This window comes from Podarcis cretensis, assembly GCF_951804945.1.
Source record: "Podarcis cretensis genome assembly, chromosome: Z".
Taxonomy (NCBI): Eukaryota; Metazoa; Chordata; class Lepidosauria; order Squamata; family Lacertidae; genus Podarcis; species Podarcis cretensis.
The window spans coordinates 22832194-22853396 of NC_137184.1; the positions used below are offsets into that span (position 1 = coordinate 22832194).

Sequence of the window (21203 nt, forward strand, 5' to 3'; positions counted from 1 at the left end):
TGGAGCAAATGAAGATTCTTCTTCAGTTAAAAGCTAGTGGAAGGTGTCTGTAATTAGTGAAGGTAGGGGAGAGAAGAGATCCTGATGGGAAAATGGCTTCTTCCTCTAAAGTAGCCTATGTAGGTAGTAAGTTTTGGAATAATAAGTGAGAATAGGGTTCAATAGCATAAGTAGGACTAGAACAGGTTGTGTTTATTATCACCTGTTTAATATCATGTAGCTGTTGGCCTCAATACCTTCATTAATTTTGGAGTGTGTAAAAAAGATCTGTTATATTTACTGTATTTTTGTTGTTAGTTAACTGTTGTAAATACCCACAAAATAAATTGGTAAACCCCTGATTATTCAAGCTTTTAAATGTGGAAATCCAGATTGTAAAAACCTCTAATGCTATTCCACATTGCTAAAATGCATTCTAAGAAGGATTTTCAAGATGTTTTAGTTGTTCCAAAGAGCAAAGTAAATTTCTAAAAGGAAGTAATGCTAAATTTCATTGCTCTCTATAGGTTTCAGGCTCCCCACATCACAAGAATTGTACTTTGTGATTATGCTTTGAGAGTAGAAGATTAATACATTAATCTTGAAACCTGCCATCCTGACAACCTTTATAGAAACATAACCAGATGCTCTCCCCTCCTCTTGTAAGGGGAACTTGAACAGAGTGTCATTCTGATGCCAGTCCCTTGCAGATTGTTGTTTGTTTAAATTGCCTTATGTGTGAAAAAAATCTTATTGAACTGGTTGAGAACCTTTCATGTGGTGTTTTAATTTTTCAGTCAAGTGCTTTATAGTTTGATGCTGTCATAAAGCTGTTTGTGCAAGAAATTTATCTCTCCTATATTCATTTTATTACATTCCTTCCTCATGGCCTGACAGGATGACTGGACTTTTAAAAACACTTTTTTCTTGAGTTTTATAGGGTGGTGCTGGTTAATTTGGGGTTAGAGGTAAGATTTTCAATTGTGCTCCATACTGACCTGCCCTCGTTATATTGGTTATAACGATCATTACCATTAGAACCATTGGAGGGACGCGGGTGGCGCTGTGGGTTAAACCACAGAGCCTAGGACTTGCTGATCAGAAGGTGGTGGTTCAAATCCCTGCGACGGGGTGAGCTCCCGTTGCTCGGTCCCTGCTCCTGCCAACCTAGCAGTTCAAAAGCACATCAAAGTGCAAGTAGATAAATAGGTACCGCTCCAGTGGGAAGGTAAACGGCGTTTCCGTGCGCTGCTCTGGTTCTCCAGAAGCGACTTAGTCATGCTGGCCACATGATCCGGAAGCTGTACGCCGGCTCCCTTGGCCAATAAAGCGAGATGAACGCCGCAACCCCAGAGTCGGCCACGACTGGATCTAATGGTCAGGGGTCCCTTTACCTTTATGTTGAGAAAGGTGAACTGAAAATGTTAATTGGAACTTGGTAGTAATTGGGTTTGTTCACACAGCAGTAGTTTAGTGCTGTGTGCGCAAGCAGGAACAAAACCATGAAAAGCCTTGAGTTCATACTAGCATTTAGTTTCATTTTCACAGAATCCCAATTAACGAACCAAAGCTTTTGGTTTAAAAACAAGCTGGTCAGCTTCTTAACAAGCCAACTTCAAAACATGGCTAGATGCCAGCCAAGTGCTTTCCACTGCATGGGAGAGTAAGTGGGAGGGCTTCACTGTTGGGCAGAAAGGCACTAATTGGTTTTGTAATTTGAAATTATTAGTAGGAATCTACAGACTTCCCTGTAGAATGTGAGCCAAAAGCAGTTGCAGTTTAATCACTATGTGATTGATATAGTTGTCATATTCTATTGCTTTTCATATATATATCAATTTCCCAAATTTTGATTATGATTATTGTTCATTCATGTTGGATCCACACTGCCTGACTGCTAAAACTCTTATAACTTGAAGCACATATCCATTAAATAACACCACAAAAATCATGTGTATGCTGCGGAAATACTATAGCCAGTTACTACTCCATGCTGTGCACACAACAAGGGCAAATATGATCTAGTCATTCAGTGTATTAAAATATTGAGTAACCATATGTAGTATCATCTGGGTCACATGGGGTCCTTTTGCAATTCAAACAAGCCTGGCTTCTGTGAAAGAGGTGCTAAAGTTGGAAACAAAGTGTGCATCCCCAATGGTTTCTTCCCATCCATTTCCCATTCTCTTTAGCCATTTCTAAATATATGATCATCACACAGCCCTTAATCCCTTAAGGGCGGGGGGTGGGGAGAGAGATAGAGCAGAAATAGCTAAAAGTGGTGATTCCTTATCCTAAAATATCAGGGTTTTAAAACACTAGCTTCATGGAGTTATTTCCCCCCACATCCTGTTTTTTGCTATCTTATTAATATACATGCTGTTATTTCTCTCCATTCTCCTCTTTCAGGCACTCCCTCAAGGTTACCTCAGCCAGGAGAAGTTAGTTAACATAAAGAAGGAGCCAAAAGAATCTCTGGGAATAACTATTGGAGGTGGAAGAGACAGTAAAAATAAACTCCCTATTTATGTAACTAGCGTACAGCCTGTTGGATGCCTCTTCAGAGATGGTAGAATTAAGAGAGGTAAGATGCTTTGGAGTGCCTGCTTTTTAAATTTGGTACATGGGCTAGCATTAAGAGAACAAAGTGCCATGTCATTTTGTACTAAGGAAATTGCAAAGGTTTAAATAGCTATACAGTGGAACTTCGTGTTACAGACGGGATCTGTTCCAGAGGCCCGCCCGTAACATGGAACTGACACAAACCAAAGTGCCGCATCTGTGCACACGCATGGTGCGATTTAGTGCTTCCGCGCATGCAAGAGTGGCAAAACCTGGAAGTAACCCATTCCGGTACTTCCGGGTTGCTGCAGGATGCAACATAAAAGCACGTAACCTGAAGCGGACACAACATGAGGTATGACTGTACAAAGAAATGGTGTTTTTATATATATTCATATATATCCCCGTGGGGTGAGCTCCTGTTGCTCTGTCCCAGCTTCTGCCAATCTAGCAGTTCAAAAGCACACCAGTGCAAGTAGATAAATTGGTGCCACTGCTGTGGGAAGGTAAACAGCATTTCCGTGCGCTCTGGTTTCTGTCAGTGTTCTGTAGCGCCAGAAGCAGTTTAGTCATGCTGGCCACATGACCCAGAAAGCTGTCTGTGGACAAATGCCATCTCCCTTGGCCTGAAAGCGAGATGAGCACCACAACCCCATAGTCGCCTTTGACTGGACTTAACCATCCAGGGGTCCTTTACCTTTTTACCTATAAATATAATGTTATATATTATAACTCGTCCTTTTTTTTTCTTTTTTTTTGCAAAACAGGAGATGTACTGTTGAGTATAAACAATGTTGATCTCACTCATCTTAACTACAGTGAAGCAGTCTCTGCGCTGAAATCAAATGCAGCACTGCACACAGTGACATTGAAAGCCTTGGAAATTGTGGTAACGGAAAAGACATCTGAATTTACTGAGGCACCAGATACCAGGGAAAGTGGGTTTAGCTGGGCTAGCTGGGCTCCTCTCTGGATCATGTGGCTTGGATTGCCTAGGTAAGTCTTTCTGCTTGATGTTACTCTGGGAAATTTTCCCAATAACGGTATCATTTTAGTTGATCTATTTTGGTTAAAATATTGTAAACGAAAGTATGACTTGCTTTGATTAATTAGTCTTGCCTATGAAACTAAAGCACATAAGAAAACCAAAGCTTTCAGTACTCCCAGTCGTGCCTTTGGAAAGTGATGCTTGAAAGTATTTTTAAAAGAAAAGAATTCTAAAATGTACTGAGAAATCAGTGACTAAGAGATTGAACCAAAAATAGCTTAACTATGGTTTGGCCTGATGTCTGAATTAACAAACCATGATTAGGGCCATTGCCCTGCTTTTTCCCAGAAACTGCAGGTGAGAGTAAATTTATAAAATTTAGAGCACAGAATGCAAAGGAAGACAAACAAGTCAGCCCATCCCCCAGTTAAGGAATTCAACTGATGTAAAGCAAATTACCTCCCTTTGCTCATTTAAATGGGCCTTAAATATCCATTTTCTTACCATGGCTTTGGGAGGCTAATTTGTGTTGCCAAATGCTGGCTTTTTTAATGTGCTAGATGGGCTTTTTGTTGGTACACTGACTTGCATATTTGTGAGATGGAATTGGATATTACTTTTAACTGGTTTAAAAATTGAAGTTTAGGGATTTATATTTGTATGTAGCTGCAAACCTTTTTGAGTGGCATCTTTGCTAAAAAAAATGGTCTAAAAGCCTTTTAAATATGTCTTTTTAAAAAGTTATTAAAATAAAGCATATTTTCCTACCTCTCATATGTTTTGAAACCATGGTTTGAGTTCTAACCTGTGTTTACCAATTATTAGAAATCATAGCTTGATTGAACTGACCACTCTGTCTTAGAAGGCAGAATCAACATCAAGTTGATGTGGCCTTTGTGGATTCAGGCTATAAAATATACTCCAGGAAGATGCTGCCAGATGTGAAGACAAAAGTGAGTTTGCATCAAAGACTCCTGCATTTCTCCTTTGTCCATAATATGTGATACCACTCCATTGTAATAATAATAATAATAATAATAATAATTTTTATTTATACCCCGCCCTCCCCAGCCAAGGCCGAGCTCAGAGTGGCTTACAAGCAATAATAAAAGCAAGTTGAATGAATACAACTTAAAAACAAAATTAAAATACAACATTAAAATATTGAAACATTAAAATATTAAAATGTAGCCTCATCACAGGAGGAGAAGGAAAGGAAAAAAGAAAGAGAGGGAGGGAATCAAATTGGCTCCAAGCCAAAGGTCAGGCCCCGCAGGGCCCTGGTCTCATGAGGCAGAGCGTTCCACCAGGCTGGAGCCAGAGTTGAAAAGGCCCTGGCTCTGGTTGAAGCCAATCTAACTTCCTTGGGGCCCGGGACCACTAGGGTATTGCTATTTATGGACCTTGAGGCTCTCCGTGGGGCATACCGGGAGAGGCGGTCCCGTAGGTACAAGGGTCCTAGGCCGTGAAGGGCTTTAAAGGTCAAAAGCAGCACCTTAAATCTGACCCTGTACTCAACCGGAAGCCATTGCAGTTTGAAAAGCACTGGGTGAATATGCTGCCATGGCAGAGACCCCGTGAGGAGCCTCGCTGCAGCATTCTGCACCCGCTGGAGTTTCTGGGACAGCTTCAAGGGCAGCCCTGCGTAGAGCGAATTACATTAGTCAAGCCTGGAGGTGACCGTCGCATGGATAACTGTGGCCAGGTCGGGGCTTCAAAAATACACAGCATAGTTGCAGCAGAAGAGCTAGTGGAGGCATGATTGACAGAAGGGGAATGGAGTGGAGTGTTGGGTGGCATTAGAATGAGTGACTGTAGAGAGTGTTGATTTGGAAACAATAGCCAGCCTCTCTTTGACTGTTGATTTGAGGACTGTTTATACCTTTTCTATTTTAGAAGGCATAGACAACAAGCAAGTTGTTCATATAGTGTGGGGGCAAGGCTTTCAACCCATTTTGAAGAAATCACCAATAATTTTTTTTGGTAGTTCCAAAATGTTTAGAAAAAATGCCCTCTCCTTTTGGATTGGCCCCAACTTTTTTACAATATTTTAAAAAATCTTATATGGAGAAAAGAATGGACAAGTTCTTTTCCAACCAAGGTCACAATTAAGCATTTTACAGGCATAGCACTGCATAACATAGTTTTCAAAGCTAGAGCAGGCTTCCTGGATGTGTGTTCCTTTCTCACCTCCTTTCTAGCCATTAACCATAGCTTCATGTAACATGGGCACTGACACAAACTATAGTGTTCTTATAAACCAGTGACTGTAGCTGTTGTTTGAGATGTGTTTGCAAACCATTACACTCAGGCATCACTTTCCAAACACAATGTGTTGCCAGTCAATTGTTTGTTATGTGAGCATTCGCATAGCAAGCTGACTATTTCCATTATACCCTGAGAACATTTCTAATCCATGATTTGTCTGTTCTGCCTTCCTCCCTCCCTGGTTTCTGCATGAAATGGCTGCTGCCAACCAGCACAATTAAGGAAGTGGACAAACTCCAACTTTTTGGATATCTGAATCAGCTGTTTGTGTAGTGAGGTTTGGGTATAATTCTTTGTGTTCAGATAACTGAGATTTCAGATGAGCATTCTGATAGTGGGATCTGCATGTATTATGACGGAACTAAGGTATGGGGAAATTGCTTCAAAAGAGGGGAGGAGGGAGCATTTGTTTAGAAAGCGCAGTTTATGGGTCAGTGTTACATCTTCACTTGTCACAGTATATTGTGATGGTGAAAGGGATCCAAAATTTATTCTCAAATGCTGGGAATTTTGTGACTTTGGAGGGCATTTAATAATTCTGAAAATCCACTCCAGCCCATATTGTTACACATATACTATATATATATTTAAAGTTTAGTACAAAACTCCATTTCAAAGAAAGGTCCTGATTTGGGTGTTTGATCAAGGTGGCCTTTTCCAACATCGTATTTGCTTTTGATCCAAGAACCTGCATGCTGAATGCAGTTTTTGTTTCTGGTGCATGATCCACCAGAAACCAGATATTGATTCTCAAGCAGCAGTGCTGCTACTGACAATGATCTCATAATTGTATTGATTTCAAGGAATGCTCAAATGTAGCACAGACTTGGCATTTCCTGCTTAGCTTCCTCTAACACTAGACGGGGTTAAGCCAGGAATGCCATAAAGGTGAAAGTTAATACAGTCTCCACATAAAAAACAAAAGTGGGAATTCTATATGGAAGCCAAAGAGTGCTCTCTGTTTTCTATTTCAGTCACCTCCATTGCTGTCAAGACATTATCCTGCGTAAAAGCAACTCTGAGAGCTGGGGATTCAGCATAGTTGGTGGGTTTGAAGAAAACAAAGGGAACCATCCATTCTTCATTAAAACCATTGTGCCTGGAACACCTGCTTTCTGGGACAGAAGACTGAAGTATGTACATACACTATTGTTTCTATTACTTTTGCATTCTTTATGAAATATCTGGTGTTGCAAGGTAATGACTCCTTTTGATAAAACTACTGCCCCGGTTACTCAGAGTGAGATGGGTTTTTCATAAGAGTGACTGGTGAGGGCATTTTATCCCATAACACCTGTTGCAGAAACAGAGAAATTACCAATTTTTAGCAGAAGTATACAAAGCCAGAGAAATACCGGTAAATCTCTCTGAGGTTTGGTAACTCTGTTGTGCTCCTGTACTATGTTGAATTATCTAATTTCTCCCTAATTACAGTGGTACCTCGCAAGACGAATGCCTCATAAGACGAAAAACTCGCAAGGCGAAAGAGTTTTTCGTTTTTTGAGTTGCTTTGCAAGATGGATTTCCCTATGGGCTTGCTTCGCAAGACGGAAACGTCTTGCAAGTTTGTTTCCTTTGTCTTGCAAGTTTGTTTCCTTTTTCTTGAAACCGTGCATTCGGGGGGTGCAGTTGCGACTTGACAACTCATAGCACACGGTGTGGTAGCCTTTTTTGAGGTTTTTGAAGACTTTGGTGATTTTTGAAGCTTTTCCAAAATCCGTGCTTCGCAAGATGAAAAAAATCGCAAGACGAAAAAACTCGCAGAACGAATTAATTTTGTCTTGCGAGGTACCACTGTACTGTAATGAAGGCTGCTTAGAGGTATGGACAGATTTCTGAATTATGCAGTGGGACAGCTACCTCACAATGGGCAAGTTCTTTGGGCTCATGAGCATTTCTAATTATTTAAAAAGGTCAACTAGCAAGTCTGTCATTTTTTGCTAAGCAATGTACTTGATGTTTTAACACAATCAGTGCAGACCAATTGCTGCTGTACCAATAGGGACATATATCAAGAGCATTACTAACAGTACTTTTGCCTTTTTCTTTGACTAGATGTGGAGATGAAATTGTGGCTGTAAATGGAGTGTCTGCTATGGGAATGAGCAATGCTGAATTGATTCCCATGCTGAAGGAACAACGGAATAAAGTAACTCTTACTGTGGTGTCCTGGCCAGGAAGCCTTGTTTAAGACATAAACTCAGTATAATTTTGGGACTACTTTGGTACCAGATTTCAAGGCTTTGAGTGATGAACCAACCAAAGAAACAGTGAACTGATTTAAGATGGCTTTTCTCAAGACTGTCACCTGGAATCCTATTCCTATGCCAAAGGCAAACTGCTTATTTTATTTTATTTTTTATTTTATTTTTTTACCCAGCTTCCTGACAGACAGAAGCCATGCTTCAGTGATCAGTTAATGTTTTTGTTATGTAACTATTGGACGTTGAACATATGAAATCTAAACTACAGCCTGTTTCTCCTCAACTCACATTTTAATCCCCCGATAAACTGCTTTGGAGTTTGTTTTTACAATCAAGGGGTATATAAATTTTATGAAATAAAAATAATATATATATATATATATATATGAGTACAAGAGAAACCTGTAAAAAAGGTTTTCATGATTACTTATGGCTCCTGGTAAATTCAGTAAACATTGGCTAATGTCGTAGGTGGCACTGCAGGTTAAACCACAGAGCCTAAGACTTGCTGATCAGAAGGTCGGCGGGTTGGAATCCCCGCAATGGGGTTAGCTCCCATTGCTCCGTCCCTGCTGCTGCCAACCTAGCAGTTCGAAAGCACGTCAAAGTGCAAGTAGATAAATAGGTAGGGAAGGTAAACGGTGTTTCCGTGTGCTGCTCTGGTTCGTCAGAAGTGGCTTAGTCATGCTAGCCACATGACCTGGAAGCTCCCTTGGCCAATAAAGCAAGATAAGCGCCACAACCCCAGAGTCGGTCACGACTGGACCTAATGGTCAGGGGTCCCTTTACCTTTTAACTTTAGTAGCTTTAAAGATGTTGATAAATAAATCCTGCAAGTCATTATTAAGGTCTGCCTTACTAAAACTATCATCTCCTTTTCATGCTTGGTAGAAAGGATATGTGAATGCCAACTTTTGGGTAAGACTCACAAGATATTCTTCCTCCTTTTTTCTGCTCTTCTGTGCCTTGTTGAACTTGAGACCATTTGCAATGTAAAGCTTGTCTCTGAGCATTTGTGTTTTTTGTGTGAGGACATGATGCACTAGTGTGATGCCTACTGCACCAGCCTTCTGCTTGAAGACAGGATCTTTATTGCTGATGAAAATGAACTGAAGGACCAATGGAATAATGTTCCTGTTGATGCATTAGCAAGTAGAGATCTCTCAACATTTATTTGTGTTACCGCTGCTTGTTGCAATTCAGGCGCTGGGTGGCAAGTTGCATCTCATTCCCACTGTCTCTCTGAAAGAGTTGGGGATTGGCATCTAAAGCCAGTGATGGGAAAATTCTGCAACTTGAAGAAAGTTGAATGGATGGCCCCTGTACCAAGAACAGAGACTGTGTGCAAAGACTGAATGTAAGAGAAATCTGACAGGACTTTCAGTGAACATATCATAGAACCAAAATAAATGTAATGGCAGCAGACCCATGTGCAGAATTAGGCCTGCTGCAGAACTGTAAAATACTGTATGTGTAAATTTAAACCCCAACACCCCTTCTCACAACATACTTCTTCAAAAAATTATGGCCATGCTTATACTTCCGGTCACATAACTAGCAGGGCAAAAATGCCCTAAAAATAATAATATGGAGGGAAATGTATGGTGGCTGGAAAGCATGCATATCCATCCAGAAATGCTGTGTTTTAAATTGTCTCCTCTGCATCCCCTACTCCCAACTTTGTAAGGGATCTTGCCACTGTACTATCTAGTTGTGTCCTTGTGGAAGGGGAGACAAATAGCTGTTATGGCAGTTTTGTGTAGCTTGGGATGGAAACCCCATCAAAGCCTATCCATTCTGCTATTGTCCTTTTCCCACCCCACAATGTGATTTTTTAAATGGCATTACTTGTCTCAGTATTGGGGCTCTCCTGCTTCAATGTTTTAGTGTTTAAGATCCAAGTAGGAAGGGACATTGGAAGCAGCATTCTACCAAGTCAGAACATTGGTCCATCTGGCTTATTATTGTCTACACTGACTGGCAGCAGTTCTCCAGGGTTTCAGGGAGGAGTCGCTCCCAAACATGAAGTGCTGGGGATTGAACTTGGAGACTTCTGCCTGCAAGGCAGATGCTCTAGCACTAAGCCATGGCCCTTCCCTGCAATTAGGTATAACATTCCTTTTTTTGCCAGAGGCCTGCTGTTAATAGTTGGATGGCATGTAGAAATTGCTGGGCCAGACAGTTGATACAGAAGTGTGGCATCTGCAGGTAAAATTCAGCTACGCAGTTACCAAGTACACCTTGCAGGGTGGGTGGGTGGGAATGGAACCCCTAATGTTGACAGGACCGTTGATTTCAATCTTAGTAAAGATATACTCTTCTTCCCTGGGCAACCACAGTTCTAAGCTGGTCTCCAAGTGTAGGCTCATTTCCATGATTCTACTAGCTTGATTGTAGACTACAGACAGTAAGTTTGAAGAAACTTCCATAAGGATGGCAGTGTGGGGTGCTCCTTTGTTGTTCTAAGATTGTGGTTTGCTTAATGTGAGTCTCTGCCCCTGTGAAAACTGCTTGCTTTACCTGTATTCTATAGGGCAAGTGTAATGCTTAAAATAACTTTTGGTCCAGCATTTCTGTATACAGTGGTACCTCGGGTTAAGAACTTAATTCATTCCGGAGGTCCGTTCTTAACCTGAAACTGTTCTTAACCTGAGGTACCACTTTAGCTAATGGGGCCTCCCACTGCGTGATTTCTGTTCTCATCCTTAAGCAAAGTTCTTAACCCGAGGTACTATTTCTGGGTTAGCGGAGTCTGTAACCTGAAGCATCTGTAACCCGAGGTACCACTGCACTAGTATACGTAACTTGTATAAAATGCAGGTTGAAATCAGACTAACAGCTATGTGTGAAATACAAGTTCAGTGGTCAACTTTCAGGAGGAGCAGTCCATCAAATCTACATGTTTAAAGAATCCAAAAGGACCCGAGGAATGATTCAAATTGCCATCTCTGATTTAAATGTCTTCACTGCCTCATTTGGGTGTTGCAAGCTGTTGTTATTGCCATGTGTGAGAGGACATTGATCTAACAGGGCATGCAATTTTCATGTGGGTGAGGTGTTCCTGCAAGTCACAGCATCAATACTGAGTGTTAATGCCTTCATGTAAATGTGGTATTAAAAGGAATTGCCATTTACATCTCCTTGCAAGGGGTGATTACAGAATCCACAAGACCCAAGGCGGAAGCCAGGAGTAATATTTGCCTCTTGCAATGACTGTAGAGAGGAAATTGTATGCTTTTTCCAAATGAAGGGTATGTGCTGCTTCAGCAGCACTATTTCACTATGTTGTCTTATTTCAAGGTGCCTTTAACAATCACCAGTAAATCTACATTGTTTTGCACCAAAGAGATTATGGTACATTGTTAACAACTGTTATTATTTTGATGCATTTATAAATTATTCTGAAGTTATTGAAGCTGTTTTGATGTGTTATTCTGATCATATTGGCTTTCCTAGAATGCAGCATCCCTACAACTAGCTTCTAGCTTTTAGAAGTCAGACTCTAAGCTAGCTGTCAGGTAGCTTATTGTGATAATTTTGTCATACTACTTTCCTTTTTTGGACAAAGCTTCATGTGGCTGTTACTGTTCTAAAAAATAAAAGAAGTCAATGATTTGCCAAGTATTGTCCTATATTCTAAATGCATTAGTTTGCACGGAAGCTATCTTCCATAAGAAGCCATGGGATCTCACATGTTGGTAAATAACTGCCTTTTTTTGCTGCCAGTTTTCTCTCTCCAAAAATCTGTGAATGTGGTCTTCTTTCACAAAGAGGAAGCTTGTGCGCATGTTTGGTTGCTAATCATTTCAGCCGTTTAATGTCTCAGGGGAAGAAAGTCGCTACAGACAATCTGGCTGTAAAAGTGTCACTATGTGAAAACACATGGAAAGTTGATCACAAACCATGTGGAAACCCCAGAACCCACCTTTTTAAAAACTGCTTTACTGTTTTAACAGATATGGGCAATTCCAGTGATAGGGTTTACAAAAAGAGCTCCTGCCCCAACCTTCCCCTCCCTTTCCCCCAAAATGGATGGACAATGACACAGGGGGAAAAACCATGTGGTAAAATGGCTAAACCAAAACAAACCCAAGTCAGAAAAGTGAAGCCAATAAATTCTTCCAGAAATGTTCACATGAGCCTGGCAGGCAAAACCCACAGTCCTTCACAGGAGCATGGCCAATAAGTCTTGCCTGAGTAGTGTAGTTGTAGTTCTAATGTAGTTCCTGCCTAGGGTGAAACTGTCGCTGAGGGACCTGAGGTGGTTTCTCCTCATGGGGCCAGTGCAAGCCCTCTAGCTGATCCAGAAGGATACCATGGTCAATGGTACCGAAAGCCACTGAGAGATCCAGCAGAACTAGGAAACAGCTTTTACCTTTGTCCCTACTGGAGATCATCAACCAGTGCGACCAAGGCAGTTTCAGTCCCATGATAAGGCCTGAATCCCGACTGGAAGGGATCCAAATGGTCCACATCCTCCAGGCGTGCCTGGAGTTTTTCAGCAACTCCCCGCTCAATCACCTTGCCCAAGAATGGAAGATTTGAGACTGGGCAATATTTGACCATAGTGACTGGGTCTACATATGCTTTTTTGAGAAGTGGTTTAATAACCACTTCTTTCAGCGAGTCTGGGAAGACTCCCTCACAGAGGGAAGCATTCACCATCCCACAGAGCTTTTATGAGCTAGGATAGGCAGGGATCAAGGAGACAGGTGGTTGGTTTCACTCATCCAAGCAGCCTGTCCACATCCTTGGAGGTAAAAGATTGGAACTGATCCCATGCAACTTGACTAGACAGGACTCTAGCACTCTCCCACCCCGGCCCTGCTCCCACGGTGGAGTCCACCTCTCTCCAAATCTGAGCAACTTTATCTGCAAAAAACTGCAAAATCATTGCAGGAGATTTTAAGGACCTTACCAGGCCCTGATGGCATTAGATTGTGAACCACCTGAAAGAATCTCCTGCTGCTGTTTTCTGCAGATGCCACTGAGGCGGTGAAAAGTTCCTCTTCGTGGTCGCTATTGCCACTTGGTAGCGTCGACGTTGAGCTCTTACCTGTGTCTGGTCAGATTCAGAATGAGTTTTCCACCACCAGCGCTTTAGCCGTCTCAGTGATTGTTTCATCACCCTCAGCTCTGGGGAAAACCATGGGGCTGTCCGGGCTCCATGCAATCAGAGAGGGTGTTTCGGAGTCAGACAGTCTTCTGGGTGTTGAGTTTTGTGCCCAGTTTCATGCTTCAGAAGTCTGCTGTACCTGTAGCTCCAGTTCCATTCCAACATAAGAAACACCAGCACTTACTTGTATTCACTGGTGGCAGATGTCCAGTCACAATCTCTTTCCCCTCTTGAGCCAGAATGTTCCCAGTGACTGGAAATATTGGAGGCTGTAGTCATCCATGGCTTGTGAGATGTAGAAATGGGAGGGTAGCTTATAAAACCCGAAGCTGTGGAAAAGGAAACAGTCTTTCACTACCCAGTTCAAACAACTGTATGATGGAGGTGGCATGTGCCTTGGTCCTCCACAACATCCATAATGGAACTTGCAACAAACTCTCCACATAGATATAGCCAAGAGAAAGTCCTTCCTTGCTTGCTTTCTGTCTATCTCTTGAAAGAGAACTAGACACAACTGTGTAAGCTGTCCAAGTCATATCTATTGCAGAGGTTAACTAGTGTTTCAGTGGTTTCAGAGGTTAACTGGTGTTTCAGCTGACGAACAATGCTGATTTGGAAACTCTCAGGAACTGCTTCCCTAACCCTAAGGAAACTGGAAGATTCTAAGAATCCATCCTTGAAGCTTACTCAATAAGTGCTAAAAGCAATGGACTGTACAGAAGTGCAGTTCCAGAAAAAGGCACTCATCTGACACAACCGTTTTAAAAGATGTAGATTTTGTGTTTTGTGTCCCAATGGTGGTAAAAGGCCTGCTTCATGTTCCAGAAGTCTTTGCCCCTTATGAAGTGGACACACAGAGCAGAAAATAAAAGCACGGCTGGGCTAATAGATTATATCTAAGGTACTGCAGCAGCCTTTGGCTATAAGCAATAAACTTGACTGACTGTCTGACTATATCTAAGGTATAGGGGACTGACAACGCAAAGCACTTTAAAATCTAGAACCAGTGTGGCCAATGGTTGGGAATGATGGGAATTGTAGCTCAAAAGATTGGGTGGACCCCACCTATTTGACTGAAATGAACACAGTCTCCTTTCTCATCAGCATTGCCCAGCTTCCTACATGACTCTTACCTCCATGTTAGCTCAGAGCAAGTATCAGTATCTTCCACTTGTTAAAATCAAGGCTTGCATTTGAAACATAAAGTGAGTGATTCAAGTAGCATCAAAATGTGGCTAACATGAAACTGTCATGGGTACAGAGGGAAGAGTAACCACAGTGAAATCTGCAACCAAGTGTTTGAAACCCTGTTAGGCTTTGCATATAAGGCCACTGCCTAGAAATATATGGGGCTGTGGTGTGGTGTGGAAGAGCTCAGCAAATTATTCAGATGTAGATATAGAGCAGTATTAATATGGAGTTCCTGAGCAGCAGATACAGAACTGTGCTTAAGCCATCCACTTCCTACAAAGTAAGGAGAGAAGCAAGCATTATGTCTTCATGGACGATGGCAGGTGCTTTGGCATGTTCCTGGCAAACATACCTGGAAGCAGTAACTGGCTAATAAAATTAAGTATGGGCAACATGTTAAAAGGGTGATTACACTGACTGGTGCTGGTATTTTTCAAGTGAATTTGGGAACAGGATATGCAGGAGAGAAATCTCAGGAATATTGTAACATTCATGACATCCACCCCACCCACTCCAGGCTTTAGCAGTTGGTGGGAGAATGAACAAGGCAAATGCTGCAATGCAGGGAGTCACAAAGGAAGGGGCAGCTCAAACATGGCTAGCATAGAAGGCACATAGAATCATAGAATCATAGAGTTGGAAGAGACCACAAGGGCCATCGAGTCCAACCCCCTGCCAAGCAGGAAACACCATCAGAGCACTCCTGACATATGGTTGTCAAGCCTCTGCTTAAAGACCTCCAAAGAAGGAGACTCCACCACACTCCTTGGCAGCAAATTCCACTGTCGATCAGCTCTTACTGTCAGGAAGTTCTTCCTAATGTTTAGGTGGAATCTTTTTTCTTGTAGTTTGGAACCATTGCTCCGTGTCCGCTTCTCTGGAGCAGCAGAAAACAATCTTTCTCCCTCCTCTATGTGACATCCTTTTATATATTTGAACATGGCTATCATATCACCCCTTAACCTCCTCTTCTCCAGGCTAAACATGCCCAGCTCCCTTAGCCGTTCCTCATAAGGCATCGTTTCCAGGCCTTTGACCATTTTGGTTGCCCTCCTCTGGACACGTTTCTCCTCCCCCCAAGGCCATTTGCAGTACATTAAAACAGTGTTTCCCAACCTTGTACCTCCAGCTGTTCTTGGACTACAATTCCCATCATCCATCCCTTGCCACTGGTCTTGCTAGTCAGGGATGATGGGAGTTGTAGTTCAAAAACAGCTGGAGGCACAAGGTTGGGAAACACTGCATTAAAACCAATGAAACCAGTGTACACAAAATAAAATCCAAATATCTAAAACCCAGGAAAACAGAGAAAAGCTAAATCCTTAAATCTCATAATTAAACACCATTAAAATGCCTGCCTAAAAGCTGTTAGGGGCAGGCCAGTCTAACTTATTGTGGAAGAGAATTCCATATCTATGGGGAGGGGGGCTGTCACAGAAAAGGCCCAATCTGCCTTCCTACTAAACTAACCTCTTCTGCTGATGGGACACAAATGAGGACATCACAAGATGACAGTAACCTATGGTGAGCTGAGGCTGCGTTTCAGATATTCCTGGACAGGTAACAACCAGCATCTAGAACTGGGACCAGGAAAGTGGAGTGGGAGAAAGAGAGAACCAGAAGCCAGTGCAATTGATATAAGACTAGTGTAATGTGGCTGGAAAAGTGCTCACCATGAAACACTGTGGTTGCTGTATTTTTCTGCAGTTTCAGATGCCTCTTCAAGAGCATCACCACATTCTCTGCACACCACTGGAAAGAGCCACAAATCATCCCAAGGGTTCTGCTCTTAGCAACTCATGAACTGGCAGTCTGAATGCCACTGCTCAGCAGTAGCTGGAGGTACAAACTGCAGGGAGATAAGGCACACTGAATAGGCATGAGCAGTTCAGTTGATAGTTGCTGGCTCCTATGAAAGCTTTCGGGTCAGATTGGCTCACATGGTCTGAGCAATCTGGAATCTATCACCAAAGAAGCTACAGATCAGCTGGCTCTCTCCATCTGCTTTTGCCTCCCACCACTGCCCTCAGCTATGGCTTGATCTGGTAATCTACAAAACTGGGATTACAACCTTCCAGGTGGAATGGAGATGGCAAATAAAAAAAAGGGGGGGGACACCAAACAGCCCTAGCCCTATCTCCAAGAACCCTCACTAATATTATAATTTACAAATAGTGCAATCACAGTGGATCAATAAACTGACAAAAGACAATGGTGACCAATCTCAGCCTAAGGTTAAAAAAAAGTGTTGATGTGCATTTGAATGGTGATTCTGCTAATGTCCACAATCATATTCAAAGAGCTCTTTCTTTCTTTCTTTTTTATAAATATTTATTGAGATTTTTTAAATACAAAATGCAAAAATAATAAACAATATGACATGTATCATAACATATTTTCAAAGCTTCTTTGGACTCCCTCACGTCTCCCGCTCCCACTTACATCATTGTAAACTTTTTCCAGCAATTTATCATCTTGTTTACATTCTTAAGTCTCGTTCATTTAATTTAGTCTAATAATTCTCCAAAAGGTTTATATTTTCCTCAATCTCACTTATCATCCAGATTACGTCTAATTTAGTGGTGCTCAATTATTTATGGTCTGGCATCCTTCTTAACATTCAACCAAATTACAGTATTTTTGTAAATAAATCCTTAATTTCTTCCAGTCTTCTTCAACCCTCTCCTCTCCCAGGTCTCGGATTCTGCCGGTCATCTCAGCCAATTCCATATAGTCTATCAGTTGCATCTGCCATTCTTCCAGTGTGGGTAGATCTCGAGTTTTCCAGTGCTTGGCAATGAGTATCCTTGCTGCTGTTGTTGCATACAGGAAAAAAGTTCTGTCCTTCTTTATCACCCTCTGGCCGACAATACCCAGGAGAAAGGCCTCTGGTTTCTTAGGGAAAGTATACTTAAATACCTTTTTCAACTCATTATATATCATTTCCCAGAAGGCCTTCACTTTAGGGCACGTCCACCAGAGGTGAAAGAATGTTCCTTCATTCCCTTTATATTTCCAGCATTTGTTATCAGACAAATGGTATATTTTGGCAAGTTTAGCTGGGGTCATGTACCATCTATATATCATTTTCATTACATTTTCCTTCAAAGCATTACATGCAGTGAAGTTCAACCCAGTGGTCCACAACCTTTCCCAGTCCTCGAACATGATATTATACCCAATGTCCTGTGCCCACTTTATCATAGCCGATTTAACCATTTCATCTTGTGTGTTCCATTTTAACAGCAAGTTATACATTCTTGAAAGTACCTTAGTCTTAGGTTCTAGCAGTTCTGATTCCAATTTCGATTTCTTCACCTGGAACCCTAACTTTTTGTCATTTTTGAAAACTTCTTTAATCTGAGCGTAGTGTAACCAGTCTCGCACTTTATCCTTCATTTTCTCCAAACTCTGCAATTTCCAATTGTCTCCATCTTTTTCTAAAATTTCCCAATATTTTGGCCATTTGGCCTCCATATTGGGTCTTTTTCGGGCCTTAGCTTCCAGAGGTGATAGCCACCTTGGAGTTTTGTTTTCCAATAAGTCTTTATATTTTGTCCAGACATTGAACACTGCTTTTCTGACAATATGGTTTTTAAAGGCCTTATTGATTTTAACCTTATCATACCATAAGTATGCATGCCAACCAAAAGCATTGTTAAAACCTTCCAAATCCAATACATCAGTGTCTTCGAGAAGTAGCCAATCTTTTAGCCAGCAGAAAGCTGCGGCCTCATAATACAACTTTAAGTCCGGCAGGGCAAAGCCCCCTCTCTCTTTCGCGTCGGTTAATATCTTAAACTTAATTCTGGGCTTCCGGAGGCGGCGCGAACGGCAATGGCGGTCCTCTTCCTTTTGTGAGGAGGAAGCTCCTTGGAAACTGGGTCGTCCGCTACGGCGAAGCGGAGACCCACATCGGAAACCCACAGGCAGCAAGAGCTTGTGGTCTTGAGACTCGGCGGGCGCCAGAAGCGGCTCCCGAAACGCTGAAGGAACCCCGTAAGGGGCTCCGGAACGTGGAGGGGGTAGCGGCGCTGTGAGTCGTTTCACAATCTACGGAGTGAAGCCGCGCTGCTGCTGCCGGTGAGCGCTGACCTCTTTTCCTGGAAACTTTTGATTCGGGAAAGCAACAACCCGTGAGTAAAGAAGGACTTTAAAAAATTTGAGACTAAATTATTGAATTTGGCTGAAAGCGGAGCGACGCAAAACAGGAAGTCCGTCTTCCGCTGTTACTGAACTTCAAAGCAAAGAGCTGGAGGAGTGGAGGCGTAAAAAGAATCTTTAGCCTAACTGATCTGAGCACCCACTGAACTTTTCCTTAAACAAAATAAGGACTTTAAGCATTTGATTCTCTGATTTTTATTTGTACTGTGATACCTTTCTTCTATTGGAACTACAACTTGAATGAGAAACCCAGGTGCTGGAGCTGCCTGAGCAACTTGAGCTGTCAGTTCTGCAGATCTGGCTATTGTGTATTAGAACTTGCAACAATCTGAGGGGGTTTGGACTTGTTACTTTGAAACATCATTTGAAGCACCAGTATGCACTGTCTGAAACAATGTGGCTGTTAATACTAACTCTGCTTAAAACCTGCTATTGAAGGTTCTTGGACATTAAATTTGATTTTAGTAAATTTACTAGAATTGGATTCTTCCCTTAAGACATTTCAAGCTCCCCCTAGAGGATCTGGGATTTAAAGCAGTGACATCATTTCACTTTCCTTTTCCCTGACCTCCTGTTTGACTGTTTTCCTCTCGGCCGCTTCTTTCTCATGGGAACAACTCAGCTTGACCTTGACTTTTAGATAACTCTGGAATGAGTGGCGCAAGAAGGAGGGGAAGAACTAGACAAGCAACTTTGACAACTTTAACCTCAGTCTCGCAGACACGTAGATCATCTGTACCTACTTTGCCTTCAGAGGAAGAAGCTGCTTCTCTGCCAAGGGCAGGAGAGGGAGAAACTGAACAGCTACAATTGGAAGATATGGCCTCAGGAGCAACTGCTTCTATTCTAGAGAAAATCTATGAAAAATTGGAATCTCTGGACAAGAGAGTGGAATCTCTGGACAAGAAAGCCGATGAACAAACAGCCAAAATTGATCAAAACACAGAATGTCTAAATAGATTAACTGGACAAGTATCACAGAACGCACAGGCAATTGGGCAGTTGACGGAGGCCACAGTAGAAAATCGGAAATTGGCTGAGGACACTAGTCAAAAATTAGAAAATTTAGAACAAGAGGTAAGACCACTCTGCAAACAAGTAGGTGAACATCAGACCTATCTATCTATGATAGAACTGCGGAACCGGGAGAGTAACTTAAGGATAAGGTCGATACCAGAAGTGGAAGAAGGCAACTTAGCTGAGCTTCTGACTAAAGAATTTTCCAAGTTCTGGAATTTAGAGGAAAAGGACTTTAAAATTGTGTCTGCTTTCAGGCTTGGAAGACTTGTAAAGAAAGAAAAGCCCAGAGACTGTTTGATAACATTGAGATCAAAGGAGGAAAGGGATAAGATTTTGGGTTTACATTACGAAAAGTCACTGGACATTTTGGATAGAAGAACTGAAATTTATAAAGATATCCCTAAACAACTGTTGGACCTTAGATCCGCCTATCTTGAATTGGTTAAACTGCTTAGGAACAATTCAATTATCTTTAGGTGGGAATTTCCCCAAGGACTATCCTTCACCTTCAGAGGGAAGAAGGTTAAAATTAGAACACTGGAAGATAGAGACAAATTTCTGACCACATACGGAGAGGATCTTCAAAAAGGAATTGAACTACCCTTTGGGCCTGGAGCACCGGCGGTACCGGCACCCTTGGAACCTGAAGATCCAGCGAATAAGATACCACCCCTGGAAAAATAACCAGATTATTTCAGGATGTCTCTGCAACTTCTGAGCTGGAATATAAATGGCTGTAACATCCTGGAAAAAAGGAGGAAAATATTTCATATTCTTAAAAAAAGAACAATTGGACATTATTTGCCTGCAAGAAACACATGTGACTAGGCTCCACAGAAAAGTGTTAATAAACAAAAGACTGGGCCAGGAATTTATATCTTCGGACAGAGTAAAGAAGAGAGGTGTGGTCATATATGCAAAAGAGAGCCTGTCACCCAAATTCCTATTTAAAGACGAACATGGAAGAATTTTGGCAATTGAGATACAACATCAAGGAGAGAAACTTTTGATATTAGGAATCTATGCGCCAAATGAGGGAAAATCGGAATTTTACAAGAAGTTGCGTGAGACCATGCTGGATTATCTGGACTACAACAACATCATTTTGATGGGAGATATGAACGGGGTCGTATCAACCAACATGGATAAGTCACAAAGCCAAAATGTTACAAAAGATGGCAGACTACCAAAGACCTTTTTTGAAATGACAGACAATATGGATCTGATTGATATTTGGAGGACAAAGAACCCCTTGGGAAGAGAGGGAACATTTTTCTCTGAAGCCCAACTGACCTGGACAAGAATCGACCAAATATGGATATCTAGAGGTCTGGCACCCAAGGTCAAAAAGGTGGAAATCTGCCCAAAGACCTGCTCCGACCATAATGCAGTAAAGATGGACATGACACTAATACCAACCAGCTCCTTTAGATGGAAGATGAATGACAATTTGTTTAGAGATCAGGAGATTATTAAGAAGGCCCAAAAAGCTCTAAAGGATTATTTTGAGATAAACATGAACACTACCGTGGAAAAAAGAACCATCTGGGACGCAAGCAAGGCAGTGATGAGGGGGTTCTTGATACAACAGAATGCTGTAAAGAAAAGGACACAAAATGAGAGGAAAGATAAAATCTTGGAGAAAATTAAAGAATTAGAAAAGAAGCTAAGATTAAACCCGAAGTCACAGCCGACGCTGAGAGAAATTAAA

At 41.8% G+C, this 21203-nt stretch overlaps 2 protein-coding genes across 4 annotated transcripts in view; one reads left to right on the forward strand and one right to left on the reverse strand.

Annotated features, from left to right (window-relative positions):
- The window catches only part of LOC307207445 (ligand of Numb protein X 2-like), a 47365-nt gene extending 35743 nt beyond the window's left edge, over window positions 1-11622 (forward strand). For all 3 annotated transcript variants that reach the window (XM_079961304.1, XM_079961305.1, XM_079961306.1), the window contains exons 7-10: window positions 2389-2563; window positions 3309-3537; window positions 6772-6930; window positions 7853-11622. In XM_079961304.1, coding sequence (XP_079817430.1) covers window positions 2389-2563; window positions 3309-3537; window positions 6772-6930; window positions 7853-7988 — 699 coding nt within the window. In that variant the 3' untranslated portion in view covers window positions 7989-11622. The remainder of the gene's footprint in view (window positions 1-2388; window positions 2564-3308; window positions 3538-6771; window positions 6931-7852) is intronic.
- Window positions 11623-11790: 168 nt separating this feature from the next.
- LOC307207792 (uncharacterized protein) overlaps window positions 11791-21203 on the reverse strand; it is a 37480-nt gene continuing 28067 nt past the window's right edge. Inside the window, exons 14-15 of the mRNA XM_079961853.1 lie at window positions 16101-16157; window positions 11791-13465 (exon numbers count right to left, since the gene is read on the reverse strand). Coding sequence (XP_079817979.1) covers window positions 13298-13465; window positions 16101-16157 — 225 coding nt within the window. The 3' untranslated portion in view covers window positions 11791-13297. The remainder of the gene's footprint in view (window positions 13466-16100; window positions 16158-21203) is intronic.